This window comes from Coregonus clupeaformis, chromosome 31 (genome assembly GCF_020615455.1).
Source record: "Coregonus clupeaformis isolate EN_2021a chromosome 31, ASM2061545v1, whole genome shotgun sequence".
Lineage (NCBI taxonomy): Eukaryota > Metazoa > Chordata > Actinopteri > Salmoniformes > Salmonidae > Coregonus > Coregonus clupeaformis.
In genome coordinates, this window is record NC_059222.1 from 12,564,275 (window position 1) to 12,582,497 (window position 18,223).

The following is an 18,223-nucleotide window of genomic DNA, read 5'->3' on the forward strand; positions in this document are numbered from 1 at the left end:
TGATTGAGTGTGTGGACAGGTGTCTTTTATACAGGTAACGAGTTCAAACAGGTGCAGTTAATACAGGTAATGAATGGAGAACAGGAGGGCTTCTTAAAGAAAAACTAACAGGTCTGTGAGAGCCGGAATTCTTACTGGTTGGTAGGTGATCAAATACTTATGTCATGCAATAAAATGCAAATTAATTACTTTAAAATCATACAATGTGATTTTCTGGATTTTTGTTTTAGATTCCGTCTCTCACAGTTGAAGAGTACCTAAGATAAAAAATTACAGACCTCTACATGCTTTGTAAGTAGGAAAACCTGCAAAATCGGCAGTGTATCAAATACTTGTTCTCCCCACTGTAGGTGTTCCTTTTGTCCAGGTGGAAAAGGACAGTGCAATAGAGATTGCGTCATCTGTGGATCAGTTGGGGCGGTATGCGAATTGGAGTTGTCCCAGGTTGTCTGGGATGATGGTGTTGATGTGAGCCATCACCAGCCTTTCATAGCATTTCATGGCTAGAGATGTGAGTGCCCAGGGGGCGATAGTCATTTAGACAGGTTACCTTGGCGTTCTTGGACACAGGGACTATGGTGGTCTGCTTGAAACATTTAGGTATTACAGACTGGGTCAGGAAGAGGTTGAAAATGTCAGTGAAGACACTAGGAGAGCGTGATCACACAGTCATCCGGAACAGCTCTCATGCATGGTTCAGTGTTGCTAGCCTCAAAGCAAGCATGGAAGGTATTTCGCTCGTCTGGTAGGCTCGCGTCACAGGGATAGCTCGTGGTTTCCCTTTGTAATCCGTGATAGTTTGCAAGCCCTGCCATATCTGAAGAGCGTCAGAGCCGGTGTAGTCGGATTCGACCTTGGTCCTGTAATGACGCTTTGCGTGTTTGATGGTTCGTCAGAGGGCATAGCGGGATTTCTTTTAAGCGTACGGATTAGTGTCCCACTCCTTGAAAGCGGCAGCTCTTGCCTTTAGCTCAGTGCGGATGTTGCCTGTAATCCATTGCTTCTGGTTGGGATATGTACGTACGGTCACTGTGGGGATGACGTCGTCGATGCACTTATTAATGACTGATATGGTAAACTCCTCAATGCCATCGGATGAATCCCGGAACATATTCCAGTCTGTGCTAGCGAAACAGTCCTGTAGCTTAGCATCCGCGTCGTCGGACCACTTCCGTATTGAGCATGCCATTGGTACTTCCTTTTTGAGTTTTTGCTTGTAAGGAATCAGGGGGATAGAGTCATGGTCAGATTTGCCAAAAGGTGAGGGAGAAATTTGTATGCGTCTCTGTGTGTTGAGGAAAGGTGATCTAGAGTTTTTTCGCCCCTAGTTGCACAGGTGACCTGCAAGTAGAAATCAGTTTACCTGCATTAAAGTCACAGGCCAAGAAGCTCTTTTCGGTCATAGGAAACATTATGTATAAAAAATAAGTTACGATCTACATGAAAAAATACACAAAATAGCACAATTGGTTAGGAGCCCGTAAAATGGCCGCTATTCCCTCCAGCGCCATTCATCCACCTGCTCATACAAGATATGTTATACCAAAGGATATGTAAAAGCTTTCAAATAGCTTATTAAAGCTATCCAGACTTTGATATTATAGTCGACCAATGCCCACTACCATTCAGTAACCCACTGCATCTGATGTAAAGAAAATAGGTGTTAAAAAGTCTAGCCCCTCTGCTGCTCTCTTGTCTCCAGTGCCCGGCCCTCCAGTTGGCATCCTGTTCCCTGAGGTCCGGACCACCTCGGTGCGTCTCATCTGGCAGTCCCCGTCTCAACCTAACGGCATTATCCTGGGTATGTGATTTAACCTTTGACCCTGACCACACCTTAACCTTTCACCTTTAACCTGTCCAGACTCTACAAGAATGACCCTCTCATACAGCAAACAAAAACAACACTTATTTTGACTATGATGATTTATTTGTAACCAACTTTGGACCTAGCATCGTAGAACCAGCCTGATCGCTGTGTTCACCATTTTTGTGTCAGGCAGAATCACGTTTCATGCTGAGTCCCTGTTTCTTTTTTTAGGGGACATTTTGAAGGACATTTGAAGGAGTTTATCATAGCTTTTGTTTCTGACTCTCTCTCTTTCTCTCTTCTGTCATATGTGTTTCCTTTCTGCTCCTCTCAGCCTATCAGATCACGTACCGTCTGAACTCGAGCAATAGCAACATGGCCACAGTGGACGTGCTGAACCCGAGTGCTCGTCAGTACATGGTGACGGGCCTGAAAAAAGATTCAATGTATGTGTTCCGCATCACAGCCCAGACACGCAAGGGCTGGGGGGAGGCCACAGAGGCACTTGTGGTCACCACCGAGAAGAGAGGTAAACATATGAATTGAAACATATGTCAGATGAAGTATTGTATCACATTAGTGTATGAGCTATTGTACTTGTTGAATGTACCAAAAAGTTAAGTTACTATGAAAATGTGCCTTTTAAGAAGAAGTACTATATAACATTAGTATATTAGTTATTGTACTTATAGAACATCATTGTATATTTTGTGTACTTAGATTAAGTTTTATGTTCCATTACCATGTGAGTTATAGTACTTATAGAGCATACCACAGAATATTGTCTACATGTGTTAGAGTGCAGACAGGTTTATATTCTCAATGTTGACACAACAGGCTAGAGTGGCTGAGATGAGTCAGTTCAGTCAGTCACTTACAGTAAACAACAGAGCATTCCAACGAGTTCAGAAGAAACACTCATCTCATCTGATAGGAGTTTACAGATTCAGTACAATGGTTTTCAATTAGTTATATTCCACCTGGTTACATCTGCAGTAATCAGCTATTAGTTTTGTGTGTTTACACAAGCACTTGAAGTTAGTGAGTACTGTAGGCTATTGTCTTTTGAGTATGGTATAAGTAATTTATTTAACCTGATAAAAACTTGTACACAGTTCACACTTTGCAGATAACTACAATGTAGCCTGAAAACTGTTACCGACCGTAGAACATGGGCCTGTTGTTAACATTATCCTCTTCTCTCTCTCTCTCTCTCTCTCTCTCTCTCTCTCTCTCTCTCTCTCTCTCTCTCTCTCTCTCTCTCTCTCTCTCTCTCTCTCTCTCTCTCTCTCTTCCCCCAGCTCGCCCCCAGCCCACCGATCGTCCCATGGTGCCCCAGGAGGATGTTCAGGCCCGCAGCGTGTTGTTGTCATGGGAACCAGGCAGCGACGGCCTCTCTCCGGTCCGCTACTACACCGTCCAGCTGAGAGAACTGCCCGACAGCAACTGGACGGTCCATTCTGCCTCGGTCAACCACGAGGCTAACTCCTACATAGTTGGCAGGTACAATATGCACCCTACCTAACACACTACCTAGCACCTTACCTAGTGCACTAATAGTTGGTACATAGTGGATAGTTTTCTATCACACAGTATAGACCCTTTAAGCTTGATGTTTTAGAGATTTGCTTGGAAAGGCTGCACTTAGCCCTAGATGGAAGTTGAATAGTTGAAAAATGTCACATGAAAAATGTCACTGAGAATGATGTTGTCTTATGTTCCATCGCTCCATGCTAGGCTGAAGCCCTTCACCTCCTACCAGTTTAGAGTGAAAGCCACCAACGACATAGGAGACAGTGAATACAGCGAGGAGAGTGAAGCTATCACTACACTACAGGACGGTAAGAGACTTAACCTCTTTTCACTTTGGGGTATCTTACTTCATTCAAAATACAGATCCTTGTGGACATCATATTAACCGCACATGATTTGGTCTTCATTGTCCTTGGTTTCGCCACATTGACCATTTCATTTACATTTTAGTCATTTAGCAGACGCTCTTATCCAGAGCGACATACAGTTAGTGAGTGCATAATTATTATAATTTTTTATACTAGGCAAGTCAGTTAAGAACAAATTCTTATTTACAATGTCGGCCTACACTGGCCAAACCCGGACGACACTGGGCCAATTGTGCGCCGCCCTATGGGACTCCCAATCACGGCCGGTTGTGATACAGCCTGGAATCGAACCAGGGGGTCTGTAGTGACACCTCAAGCACTGAGATGCAGTGCCTTAGACCGTAGGCAGGGCGTCTGTAATTTATGTTTTACATCAGTGCTGGGTTCCAATCCCTCCCTGAATAGAATGTCAGGGAAGTTAACATATTGCTGTGGTGAGGACATTATTGGCAGCAGTAGAAGAGGTCATGTGTTCATCACCGTCTGTGTTTGCCATGTGACCAGCCATACACCCCAACAAAAACACTTACAACCAAACAATGTCAACCGAGCAGAACTAACTTTAACTAAAGAACTGTTCCTTCCGCAAATCATTCCAATAGCCATATTTGACTTGTTTATCAATGGGTGAGGTGTTTTCTTTAGTTTTGTGTTTGTACACCGTGAATACCACTGCGTTAGTTCTTTGCGCCTGGGTGGTAGACTTGTAGCTACCACTCCTCTTGGGGCTGCACGTCTTCAGCTGTATTCAACTAATTGTCCTCACCTTCAATCTTTGTTCTCTGTTTTCTCTCCTGTTCCAGCCCCTGACGAAGCCCCCACAATCCTCTCTGTCACGCCACACACAACTACATCCGTGCTGATTCGCTGGCAGGTAAGAAGAGGCGTGGTGTTTGGTCTTGATGTTGGTCTTCCTATCCTCAGTAAAGCCCAGTCATCTGTCAGTCAATGGGCGGTAATGAGAGGGCAGCGCGGTGTATAGGGTGTACTTAGACTGAGTGGAACACACACCTTCCCCTCTCCTCCTCTCTCTCTAACACTAACACCTGAATTAACAGCTCATAAAGGGGAGATGGCGAGTTCCCAGGTTACTGCCTGTAGGAGTTTTACATTGAGATCCAAGCAGTTATTGCCAGACTCTTCTCTCTTTCCCCTTTCTGCTGGTCCTGTTGTCTCATGTTTTACGACGGGGGAATTTATCTCTGTGTGAGTCAGCCATGGATGAGTTAATTTCTGGATCATGTCTCTTCTTCTTAGTCCTGTTGTACTCTGCATGTGGTTGTGCATAGGAGGGGCGACCATAAATGGGACGATGGAGAGTGTAATTACATGGGAATCATGAAATAATTTAAACACTTTGCGATTGTGTTTCAATAAAATGCGAGTTATAAATTAAGTATATTATTATTATTAATCAAATATCTAGTTAGCTAGCTCAGCTTTGTAAAATGTATGACTGTCTGTGAGCGAGACTATGTTGAACATGGCCTATTGGTAGTCTAACGTTATGTGTCATCATCACAGCCTCCGTCTGAGGAGAAGATAAACGGTATCCTCCTGGGCTTCCGGATACGGTACCGGGAGCTCCTGTACGACCGTCTTCGCAGCTTCTCCGTACGCACCGCCAACAGCCCCTCTGCTACCTGGGCTGAGCTCACCTGTGAGTAACAACCTTCCCACAACCTCCTCATAATGTTTCCACAACCTTACATCAACCTCTCCACAACTCCCCTACAGCATCTGCACAAGGTCACACATAACTCCATCAGAACATGTACAAAACTTGCCCTCCATATTGTCTTCCTGTAACTCTGTGGTTGTGCATGACAAATCTTACTCTGTAGTCATCTCTCTTATAATCAGTTATAATCAGTCCCATCTTATGTTTAATGTAGAGCTGTTATGTTATATCTGCTCTGTCTGTGTGATATATCATTTCTCTTTGATTAAGTTATTGTGGGTTTCTCTGATTGTGTGGGTTTTTCACTGGTTCTTGCACTGTCAGAGCAGTCACAGAGTGCACTAACACAATTACATGTCTCTCCTCTACTCATCCCCTCTCTCTTCTGGCTGCCCCCTCTCACGCTCATGTTTGACCCCTCACCTTCTCCCTCACAGCCCCCTACAGTGTGCGAAACCTGAGCGAGTCCTCTCTCACCCAGTATGAGCTGGATAGTAAGTCCTCACATGCCTGGCTGTGCTTCACACTCTGTCTCACTGCTGATGAAATACACACTGAACACCACAGTGCCCTAGTGCAGGCACACACACACACACACACACACACACACACACACACACACACACAGACACTCTCACACACACACGCACACACACACACATTCATTTAGTAATAAAGCAAAAGGAAGTTAGTCCGTGTGTAAGCTCTAGCCATGTATAAGATATACCCAGCTGCCTTGTTTTGTGTGTGTCAGGAAATGCAGAGTGAAAATTGAGTTGACTAAATCTAATGAAGTCGTTACCACATTTGTTTGTCTGTTCTGACAGTGAGCTCAAACAGACCACTGTGTGGGCCCTGATTTAAAGACGCCCTGTCTTCTGTTTATGTGGATGTATTGTATTTTCAATAGGAGTTGCCGGTAGACTTGCTTGTCCAGTCCAAGTTTCATGGGCTCATGTACTTGTATTTGTTTTGTCAAGCAGCACAAAACCAGACGGTCACATATTTTCAGTGTATTTCTTTCCAGTACGCAATCACTACTCAATTACATCCTTGGATAGATTCTAACTGCTGAATAAGACATACTTACAAAATCAACAAATGTATTTTCTAGCATGTATTGATTGCCCTTACAAAAGAGGTTTCTCACCTCAAGGGTCCTTCCTGTTTAAATAAAGGTTACATTTTACATTGTGGTGGTGGTTGGTTGTTGGTTAATGTCAGTGTTGTTCCTTGTTCCCCAGACCTGAGCAAACACAAGCGCTATGAGATCAGGATGAGTGTTTATAATGTCGTGGGGGAGGGACCAACTAGCACACCACAGGAAGTGTTTGTAGGAGAGGCAGGTAAGTCGCTCAGTGAGGTGGTGAGGTTACACACACAATCTCTCTATCTTTCTTTCTTTCTCTCTCTCTCTCTCTCCCCCTTTCCCTGGCTCTCTCTCTCTCTCTCTCTCTCTTTCTTTCTTTCTTTCTTTGTGCTTTTCTTGTCATTTCAATCTTCACCTCAACAGAGGACCTGAATAGGAGAACTATAGACTAGCTGACCACCCTGAAGGCAGGGGGATTGTTCTGCTTGTCGAGCTGCTCTTGGCAAACGTTTATTGGATTGGTACCATTTACAAATGTATTCATCTTGCAGGATAAGTTTGCTTTTCTTAAATCCCCATGTCTTTGACTGTGTGAGCCTGGGAGCTTAGAGTCAAGAGTAGTTTTCCGTGTTCTCAGCTGTAAAGCTATCAGTCCACACACAGGCAGCTAGACAGTAGTGTTTCCACAAGCAGTGAGGAGACAAAGCAACTGAAACTGATTCCACTGATATTTCTTCTGTATTGTTTCTTCATGGATTTTTGCTCGATTTTTAATCCTTCCCTTTTCACAGTACCCACTGCCCCGCCCCAGAACGTGGCCATCCAAACAGCAACGGCCACCCAGCTGGATGTGACGTGGGAGTCTCCTCCATTGGACACTCAGAACGGAGACATCCAGGGCTACAAGGTAAGAAGGTTTCACAAGGATGGAGGTACCATAGAATTCTAATCATTCCAATCATAGTCATTCAAATGTAATGACAGTTACAAGTTTTCGCGTGACTTTTGAATCCCAGTGGGATGTAAAGGCCATCTTTGCTGTGAGCTAATGTGTGTCTGTTCTCCATATCTCCTCCTCCTTCTCCCTCCAGGTGTACTTCTGGGAGTTCCAGCGTAAGAACGAGACAGAGAGGCTGCGGACCCTGTTCTTGCCAGAAGGAGGGGTCAAGCTGAAGAACCTGACTGGATACACCACCTACATGATAAGTGTGGCCCCCTTCAACGCAGCAGGGGACGGGCCCCGGAGCCCCCCGACCAGGGGCCGCACACAGCAGGCTGGTAAGCATACTGTCAGAGCAGTATACTGCCACATAAACACACGCACAAGAGTTGTCTGTTTCTTAAAATGAAAGGAAAGCAATTTTATTGACTTAAATTCAAATTCCTCCTCCAACTCCCTCAAACATTCCAAGGGTTTATATCTGTGAGCTTTTATACGATGCACCTAATTGTTGCTGTCAGCATGCCAAGCCAGAAATGTTAGAAACCACACGACATAAATATCAGTTCCCTATCAATGGCCTCTTTCAGTCTCTTGACTCATCCGCTGGTTCCCTGGACAGTCTTGTTTGGTATAAGATGGTATGAAAATGTTTAGAGGCCATCTTTTTCTTTCTTTTGAGTTTTTTGTCTCGAAGGTCCTTCCTGTGGTTTCTTGGAAATGCTTTCTCTCTGGCTCAGTGTTCTAAATAGCAACAGAAGACAGTCGCCAGATTGTTTTCCCGTCCAAAGATCATCTTCCCCCCTCCTTTCTGTACAGTCACTGTAGAAATGTGTTTTTCATCCGATCTCCTTGTAAAAAGGAAAATCTTTGCAGTTTGCTGTGTTTGATATCTCAAGAGGGAGTGGAGGTGCGAAAGGGGGGTGGAAGACACAGAGGGTGGATGTGCTCTAACCTTTTTGGCTAGAGACGGAATAGACGGAAGCAGATGACAAGCATGTTGAGGAAAGGTGAAGAAAGGGAGGAGAGGAGATATACAGGGCTGATAGCAGGAGGCACATCACACAATGAAGCCTGTGTTTCAGAGGGTTACAAATAGTCCTGCTCAATGACTTAAGAGAACAGGACAGCTGTGTTCTTTGTACAGTAGTAGTGTCACAAGCTCATCTATGTCACTAGCCTATTAGTACTGGAGCCTGACGGTATGATGGTTGTCTAAAAGCAAACAACATATCATAAATAGTTTTGCAATGACTTTGCGTCTTCAAAATAGAAAGCATGCATCACATGCACACAGAGGGCTGGGTTCAGAGGCTGAGACAATAAAAAGGGACATCGTCAAATAAATCGTAGCCTTGCATGAGCCTTGGGTTGTGCGAGCCGGAAAGGCTCATAGGAGCAGGACCATATCTCCTGTATCTGTAGTGTGAGGCAGCTTGATGTACAAGTACACCCCCTGGACGCTAGTCTATCGCAGAGACATCCGAATGTACACAATCCTAAATTTAACTGTACTTGTCATTCCTCTGACCCCCTAATCTCTGACCTGTGTGTCCTATGACCTCCAGCCCCCAGCGCTCCCAGCTTCCTCCACTTCAGTGAGCTGACCACCACTTCGGTCAATGTGTCCTGGGGTGAGCCCACCTACCCCAACGGCATCCTGGAGGGCTACCGGCTGGTCTACGAGCCCTGCACCCCTGTGGACGGTAAGACACCCCCCTCAACCTGTCTTGCATCCCACCTCACATCTGATAACTCACAATGAATGCCCATTTCTGAGGATGAATCCCAAATGACACCCTATTTCTATGGGCCCTGGTCAAAAGTAGTGCCCTATATAGGGGAATAGAGTGTAATTTGGGACGCAACCTGAGTCTCTCTCACTGTATGAGGGTAGGCTAAACATCAACATACCTAATAACTACATTGAAAAACTATATTTTTCCATTACTGAGTGAGTGGTGGCCATTATTTATTTTGTTGACACCAAATAACATGCTGAATCAGTTGATAATGTTGCTATGTTAACCCTTTTAATTCATTTCTCATGTATGTCCCAACAACTGTTGGAGTGTGCCTGTTTCTGTATGTGTGTCAGTGTGTGTGTGTGTATGTGTGTGTATGTTGTTCCAATCCAGTCCCTGGGTATTAGCCCCACTCTAAATGTGGTGTGTTTGTCTAGAGTCCGTGGCCTGTGCCGACTGTCTTCACTCCCCCTCCCCCCCAGGCGTCAGTAAGATAGTGACGGTGGACGTCAAAGGGGCCCCGTTCTGGATGAAGATCAAGGATCTGGCTGACGGGGTCACCTACAACTTCAGGATCCGGGCCAAGACGTTCACCTACGGGCCTGAGGTGGAGGCTAACATCACCATGGGGCCTGGGGAAGGTTCGTCTACCTCTTGACTGAGGCCCATATTCTAACTTGCAATATGCGCACTTAACTCAACCTTCTGTGCAAATCTTCAGTTGACATCAATGCATGATTTACAAATGCCAGAGTGTGCGGATCTCAAGTTAAGCTTAGGCCCTGAATATGCCCGAATATTTTGAAAGTATATTGAGATTGCCTGACCCTCAAACCTTTCTCTAACCTTTGACCCCACCTTTGACCTGATGCAGGAGCCCCCGGCCCCCCTGGAGAGCCCTTCATCTCTCGCTACGGCTCGGCTCTGACCATCCACTGGGCCAACGGTGATCCCGGGAGGTCGCCTATCACACGCTACGTCATCGAGGCCAGACCTTCAGGTATATACACCCAACACGTGACATACTGGACTCCATTTGCTTGACTTAACTCTTTTAGCTTCTAGTGGAGCAAAGGGCCTCAACGGTGCATCTCCAGTGAACTATGTTCTGGACAGTTTTCATTTCAGGCGCTGGTGGACATATTGGACACTTCCAGATTGATCCACAGTTCACATCCTTTCCAATCATACGATCTGTTAACCCAGCCTAATACTTGCTTCGACAGGAATAATATGATTAAGAATAGGCTGTCAATATGCTCCAAACAGATGGTGATGTTTACTCATTATTCTTTTAATGGAGTATTGATTGGGGTGCAACGGAGCTTGATACGTAACGTCAGGTTTCATCTGTGATTGACAGCTGTACAGAGGGAATAAAGGGATGATGGGTGGATGGAGGCACATAGAGAGGGATAGATTACACCACTGGTGACTTAAGGAATGGGTGGATGGGAGTGGGGGGCACTGAGCACCAGATGTTAAGAAAGTAGCATGCAGATTCACTTGGTAGCATAGTATGGCTTACACTGATCCCTAGGGGATGATCAGGATACCAAGACCACCCCCAACCTCCAACCCCCCTGTCCCTCTGTTGTATCCAAATTGGTACCACTTGACAAACCCTAATATCCTGCCACTGACCATGTGAGCCTGTCCCTAACCACATCAGTAGGACTACTCAGCTGTCCATATGACTAGTTCCTAGGGCACAGTTTTTCATTGTCAGGAAAAACTCCTGGTGCTACTACAGATGAAATGTACCCTTCATATCTTCACTACTTCACTACTGACATAAACGTTAAATGAACTCTGGTGTTGGCTGATGTTCTTGAGCACTCCATAAACGTCAAACTCCAAAGAAGATTTATGGCTATTAGCACTTAGCCCTTATGGATTCTGGCAGCCATTACAAAAGCAAACATTAAACATCCCATAATATTCCATCTTGTGAATCATACCTACTGTCTTATACCTCTCAAAGACAAGAGCGCGTTATGGGAGCTGTACAATATATGAATTGCATGATGTTTATGTGGTATGAATTACCTTGGATATATTTTCATACTAACGTATAGGCTTTTAAATAGGCTTTAATATCGATTATATAATGACTACTTTCAGTATCGTTTACTGCTGTTTTTTCATGTCTGATTACTACAATTCCAAAAACCTTCTTCTACTTATTTTACTCTGCCAACAGATGAAGGCTTGTGGGATATCTTGATCAAGGACATCCCAAAAGAAGTGACGTCATACACCTTCAACATGGACATTCTGAAGCAAGGGGTTAGTTATGACTTCCGGGTCATTGGAGTGAACGACTATGGCTACGGATCTCCTAGTCCACCCTCAGCCTCCATATCTGGTGAGTTATTTCATATATCCATGTCCCAAATGTCACCCTATTCCCTAGTGCACTACTTTTGACCAGGGTTTATAGGGCTGCCATTTTGGACACACAATAGTAATTGAGCTTAGGGTTTTCATGTTAATCAATGACAAAATCTTACCTCATTTTATAGAATTTAAGACTAATCAGTATAACAGAAATATATAGTTTTCAGATGCTACCTTTGCTTCAGTGCTCCCTGCGCTGTCCTTGTGTTCAGTCCAGTTGTTATATTGCCTGTGTTCTTCTCCTCCAGCCAAAAAGGTGGCGCCATTCTATGAAGAGTGGTGGTTCCTTGTGGTGGTGGCTCTCGTGGGACTCATCTTCATCCTCCTACTGGTCTTCATCCTCATCATCAGAGGACAGAGCAAGAAGTACGCCAAGAAGTCTGAATCAGGTGAGAGGTCGAGAGGAAGATATAGTAATGCATGATATTACTAGACAACATGGTCTTTGTTATGGTCCTTCCTATCTCAAAGATTCTGTATTTCTACTCTACAGTGGTCTACTTTTGGCATATAGCCTATGGGGGGGAGATAGAGAGGGAGGGGAAGGGTAAAGGAAACGGGGGAGAGAGGGAGAAGTGGTGTATAGAGAGGGGGAGCAAGACAGGGAGAAATGAGAGAAAGAGACTGATCTGTAGAGGAGGAGTATAGTAGTTGTGCAGTCTGCTGCTCTCTGACATCAGCAGGTATTTCCTCTGCCTCAGCACTTCTCTCTGCTGGCGCTGCCAGTGCCAGGCTGCCAGGCTGGGTCAACCCACGGGTCTGAAACACAAGAGGTCCTTTCTTCTCTTCTCTCACTTCTCTCGCTTCCCTCCCTTCTCTGCTCTCTAACACAAAGATATTCTCACAGACCCCCTGTAACCCCCCTCATGGAATACTGGACTGGTGCAAGTTAACAGATCAGCTCATTATAGTGACTAAATGTTTGCAGAACAACAGCTTTGCCGCCAGATGCCCTTGGAGGGGTCTGATATGTCAGGGGGGGTAGTAGATGTTTGGACCCTTGCCTTCTCGTAGATTCCCACTTCGCTCATAGGCAGGGATAATATCTCATACTGTAGACCCAGGCCCAATGGAGTCTGCTGATCAAAGTACTTGCGAAGCAGGGGGAGGGTAGGTCAGAGGGTAGGTCAGAGAAGTAACAAGACAAATCAATTGTATATCAGTGTCTTTACATCAACAAGGCTATTGACCTAGACTTTGTGGATTTTCGTTTAGGTTTAAAGGCTGTGTTTTTGTTGAATATTGTGGATTCAATGTATAGATGCCTGGCTAAACTCACCTAATATACTGATAATGTGATGACATTATTGTGGTATCTCCAGTCACTCTTCTAGTTTCTATAGAACTCGGTAGTAACAGTAGTAGTGGTAGAGTACATAACAGAACATATGCATAACATCCATTCATGATTAATCCTCTTGTGTTTCTATAGAACTCAAAGGCTGTGTCCCAAATGGCAACTGTGTCCCAAATGGCACCCTATTCACTATGGAGTGCACTACTTTTGACCATGGCCCATAGGGTGCCATTTGGGACACAGCCATACAATAGTAACAGTACTAGAGTGGGTTACTGCACATGACATACATAATACAACATCCATGTATCCTCGTCACAGCATCACTAACCCCTACCTGCCTGTCCATCCCTCTGGCCTGTGGTCACACAGTGTCTCCCTATGTGTGTTCATCAGGGAACAACTCTAACTGTAACGCCCTGACCCATGGAGATATGGTCAGCCTGGACGAGGGACGCTTCCCCGCCCTGGAACTCAACAACCGACGGTTGTCCGTCAAGAACTCCTTCTGCCGTAAGAACGGCGTCTACACCAGGTCAGTAACTAGTATGCTAGCTGTTCTGGTAGACTTCCAGTCATTGTGCTAACGCTAGTTAGCTATGGCTCACGAAACTACCTTCAACTACCTTCAAACTGCACACAGACATAAAAATGGTATCCATTAGTTAATCTGACTTATTGTCAAAATCCAGCACTATCCCATTAAATTGACTGGTTTGAATATGTTTATGGTACTGTATAGTTACAAAATACTAAGTATTATGATTCTGTGTTTGTCATTATTGAGGAACACTATGACCTCATGCCTTGAGAAGTCCAACTGAGGCTGATGGATGGATGGTTAAGGACTTTATGCTGTGATGGAATGGATACTCCTATTAAACTCTGCTTCCATTGTTAAACAGTACACACTGCTGCTTTCTTCCAATGAGGCAGTATATTCCAGACCTGGGTTCAAGTACTATTTCAAATCTTTCAAAAAACGTTAAGCATTTGCTTTAGCTTGCCTGGACTGCCAGGTGGGCAGGATTTGTACTTTTGTGACTATTCTGTTGGTTCCATTGGACCAGGCAAGCTCAATCAAGCCCAGCCAAAGTATTTGAAATTATTTTTAAATAGTATTTGAACCCAGGTCTGGAATATTCCACTGTCCACAGTTTAACTGTTGATTAGTTCATGACCTCGTCTCTGTTAATCTCATTGCCTGGCACCTTGGACCAGTGCTCTGAATGGCAGCTGACCAAACTCACCAGGAGGGACTGAATATGGATTAAGTCACGGTTATAAACCCATGAACATTTATATTCCAATAGATGATCACCCCAGTTGCAAAGCTACTGTTAATTTACCAAAGTTACCAGAATCTTCTGTAATTTTGGCAATTTATGGTAATTTTGGTAATTTTGAAATGTATTCATATATAGTATAAAACAATATATACACTACCGTTCAAAAGTTTGGGGTCACTTAGAAATGTCCTTGTTTTTTGTCCATTAAAATAACATCAAATTGATCAGAAATACAGTGTAGACATTGTTAATGTTGTACATTTCTATTGTAGCTGGAAACTGCTGATTTTTAATGGAATAGATACATAGGCGTACAGAGGCCCATTATCAGTAACCATCAGTCCTGTGTTCCAATGGCACGTTGTGTTTGCTAATCCAAGTTTATCATTTTAAAAGGCTAATTGATCATTAGAAAACCCTTTTGCAATTATGTTAGCACAGCTGAAAACTGTTGTGCTGATTAAAGAAGCAATAAAACTGGCCTTCTTGAGACTAGTTGAATATCTGGAGCATCAGCAATTGTGGGTTCAATTATAGGCTCAAAATGGCCAGAAACAAATAACTTTCTTCTGAAACTCGTCAATCTATTCTTGTTCTGAGAAATTAAGGCTATTCCATGCGAGAAATTGCCAAGAAACTGAAGATCTCGTACAACGCTGTGTACTACTCCCTTCACAGAACAGCTCAAACTGTCTCTAACCAGAATAGAAAGAGGAGTGGGAGGCCCCGGTGCACAACTGAGCAAGAGTACAAATACATTAGAGTGTCTAGTTTGAGAAACAGACACCTCACAGGTCCTCAACTGGCAGCTTAAATAGTACCCGCAAAACACCAGTCTCAACGTCAACAGTGAAGAGGCGACTCCGGGATGCTGACCTTCTAGGCAGAGTTGTAAAGAAAAAGGCATATCTCAGACTGGCCAATAAAAAGAAAAGATTAAGATGGGCAAAAGAACACAGACACTGGACAGAGGAAGATTGGAAAAAAGTGTTATGGACAGACGAATCAAAGTTTGAGGTGTTCGGATCACAAAGAAGAACATTTGTGAGACGCAGACCAAATGAAAAGATGCTGGAGGAGTGCTTGATGCCATATGTCAAGCATGGTGGAGGCAATGTGATGGTCTGGGGGTGCTTTGCTGGTGGTAAAGTAAAGTGGGAGATTTGTACAGGGTAAAATGGATCTTGTAGAAGGAAGGCAATCACTCACACATACCACAGGGTATGGCAACACCATGCCATTCCCTGTGGACGGTGCTTGATTGGAGCCAATTTCCTCCTACAATAGGACAATGACCCAAAGCACAGCTCCAAACTATGCAATAACTATTTAGGGAAGAAAGAGTCAGCTGGTATTGTGCCTATAATGGAGTGGCCAGCACAGTCACCGAATCTCAACCCTATTGAGCTGTTGTGGGAGCAGCTTGACCGTATGGTACGTAAGAAGTGCCCATCAAGCCAATCCAACTTGTGGGAGGCGCTTCAGGAAGCATGGGGTGAAATCTCTTCAGATTACCTCAACAAATTGACAACTAGAATGCCAAAGGTCTGCAAGGCAGTAATTGCAGCAAATGGAATATTATTTTACGAAAGCAAAGTTTGAAGGACACAATTATTATTTCAATTAAAAATCATTATTTCTAACCTTGTCAATGACTACATTTCCTATGCATTTTTCCTATTTTTCCTATGCATATTTCCTATTCAAACTCATTTCATGTATGTTTTCATGGAAAACAAGGACCCCAAACTTTTGTGACCCCAAACTTTTGTACGGTAGTGTATATCTGTGTCCATATTGTCCATGAGTTTCTAGTGGATAGACCATATGGTTCAAGAGAAAATAGACGAATTAATAAAAAAGCATCTAATCAACAATGGTATTATTTTCAATTGACTATGCAACTCTTCCAACTATCTACTTTTTTCACAATTGCCACCAGTTTGGCGCCAACAACAAAGACATATTGACATAGTAAAAATAAATAAAAGGGTGTAAGAAAATATATAAAGGATATGTCAAGCTGAAACCCTCATATTAAACACCAATGGGATTCACTAAGCTGATGGTTTATATTTAGGATAATGTTTTACAGCTTTGTCATTCTATTTTTATTCTAAAATCATCTTATTTGATTATTTTATGTATTTTACATGTGATAAGGCTCCATAGAGGGCCAGAGATAATTACAGACACCTGTGATAATCTGAAGTACCCAACAAGGTACAAGTTACCAAAATTCTGGTAGTTTACTGGTAACGTTAGAATGTTTCCAGCAGTAATATACCCTTCCTTTGCAACCGTACCCAGTGTGTATTCATATTGTCTTGCCATATTATGAGCGACCACAGCATTGCCGCTATTGGAGTTAGTCTTTTCACTGTTTCTCTCTGTGTTTTACCAGTACGTTAGGAATAACCATAGCATTGCAACATATTGCTGGCTCTGTGTGGACTGTGTAATTGTGTGTGTGTGTAGTAGTGCCAGCGGCATGGTATTAGGTTAGATGAGATGGTATTAAGATGAGTGGGACTGACTGACTGACTGTGCGAGCATCCCAAATACACAGTAGAGCACTAAATACAGAATAGGGTTCCATTTGGGACTGACTGGGCAAGCGAGCTCACAACAACCAGCTGGAGAGCCAGGTGCCCTCTGCTCTGATGCTCTGATGCTGTGCCCAGGGGAATTAGCCCTGTCCATGATCCCCCGGGAGGTGTGTGTGTGTGTGTGTGTTTGCCCTTGGGGAAGGATCAAAGGTGCCCTGGCCTTTGAGGAGCAGCCAGGTAGCCAAGTGAGAGTAGGAGTGAGAAGAAGGGTGAGAGGAGGAATGCTCAGATGTACACTACTGGTCAAAAGTTTTAGAACACCTACTCATTCAAGGGTTTTTCTTTATTTTTACTATTTTCTACATTGTTGAATAATAGTGAAGACATCAAAACTATGAAATAATACAGATGGAATCATGTAGTAACCAAAAAAGTGTTAAACAAATTAAAATATATTTTATATTTGAGATTCTTCAAATAGCCACCCTTTGCTTTGATGACAGCTTTGCACACTCTTGGCATTCGCTCAACCAGCTTCATGAGGTAGTCACCTGGAATGCATTTCAATTAACAGGTGTGCCTTGTTAAAAGTTAAGTTGTGGAATTTAATTCCTTCTTAATGCGTTTGAGCCAATCAGTTGTGTTGTGACAAGGTAGTATGCAGAGGATAGCCCTATTTGGTAAAAGACCAAGTCCATATTATGGCAAGAACAGCTCAAATAAGCAAAGAGAAATGACAGTCCATCATTAATTTAAGACATGAAGGTCAGTCAATACGGAACATTTCAAGAACTTTGAACGTTTCTTTAAGTGCAGTCGCAAAAACCATCAAGCGCTATGATGAAACTGGCTCTCATGAGGACCGCCACAGGAATGGAAGACCCAGAGTTACCTCTGCTGCAGAGGATAAATTCATTCGAGTTAACTGCACCTCAGATTGCAGCCCAAATAAATGCTTCACAGAGTTCAAGTAACAGACACATCTCAACATCAACTGTTCAGAGGAGACTGTGTGAATCAGGCCTTCATGGTCGAATTGCTGCAAAGAAACCACTACTAAAGGACACCAATAAGAAGAAGAGACTTGCTTGGGCCAAGAAACACGAGCAATGGACATTAGACCGGTGGAAACTTGTCCTTTGGTTTGGAGTCCAAATTGGAGATTTTTGGTTCCAACTGCTATGTCTTTGTGAGACGCGGTGTGGGTGAACAGATGATCTCCACATGTGTATTTCCCACCGTAAAGCATGGAGGAGGAGGTGTTATGGTGTGGGGGTGCTTTGCTGGTGACACTGTCTGTGATTTATTTAGAATTCAAGGCACACTTAACCAGCATGGCTACCACAGCATTCTGCAGCGATACGCCATCCCATCTGGTGTGGGTTTAGTGGGACTATCATTTGTTTTTCAACAAGACAATGACCCAACACACCTCCAGGCTGTGTAAGGGCTATTTGACCAAGAAGGAGAGTGATGGAGTGCTGCATCAGATGACCTGGCCTCCACAATCCCCTGACCTCAACC

At 43.8% G+C, this 18,223-nt stretch overlaps 1 protein-coding gene across 1 annotated transcript in view; it reads left to right on the forward strand.

Moving 5' to 3' along the window:
- Positions 1-18,223, forward strand: part of sdk2b (sidekick cell adhesion molecule 2b) — a 435,742-nt gene that overhangs the window by 380,247 nt on the left and 37,272 nt on the right. The window contains exons 28-43 of the mRNA XM_045209786.1: positions 1,703-1,801; positions 2,142-2,336; positions 3,109-3,310; positions 3,545-3,648; positions 4,512-4,582; positions 5,233-5,368; positions 5,827-5,883; positions 6,634-6,735; positions 7,271-7,386; positions 7,571-7,757; positions 8,988-9,125; positions 9,602-9,805; positions 10,039-10,164; positions 11,368-11,532; positions 11,813-11,953; positions 13,258-13,396. Of these exons, the coding sequence (XP_045065721.1) occupies positions 1,703-1,801; positions 2,142-2,336; positions 3,109-3,310; positions 3,545-3,648; positions 4,512-4,582; positions 5,233-5,368; positions 5,827-5,883; positions 6,634-6,735; positions 7,271-7,386; positions 7,571-7,757; positions 8,988-9,125; positions 9,602-9,805; positions 10,039-10,164; positions 11,368-11,532; positions 11,813-11,953; positions 13,258-13,396 (2,182 nt within the window). The remainder of the gene's footprint in view (positions 1-1,702; positions 1,802-2,141; positions 2,337-3,108; positions 3,311-3,544; positions 3,649-4,511; positions 4,583-5,232; positions 5,369-5,826; positions 5,884-6,633; positions 6,736-7,270; positions 7,387-7,570; positions 7,758-8,987; positions 9,126-9,601; positions 9,806-10,038; positions 10,165-11,367; positions 11,533-11,812; positions 11,954-13,257; positions 13,397-18,223) is intronic.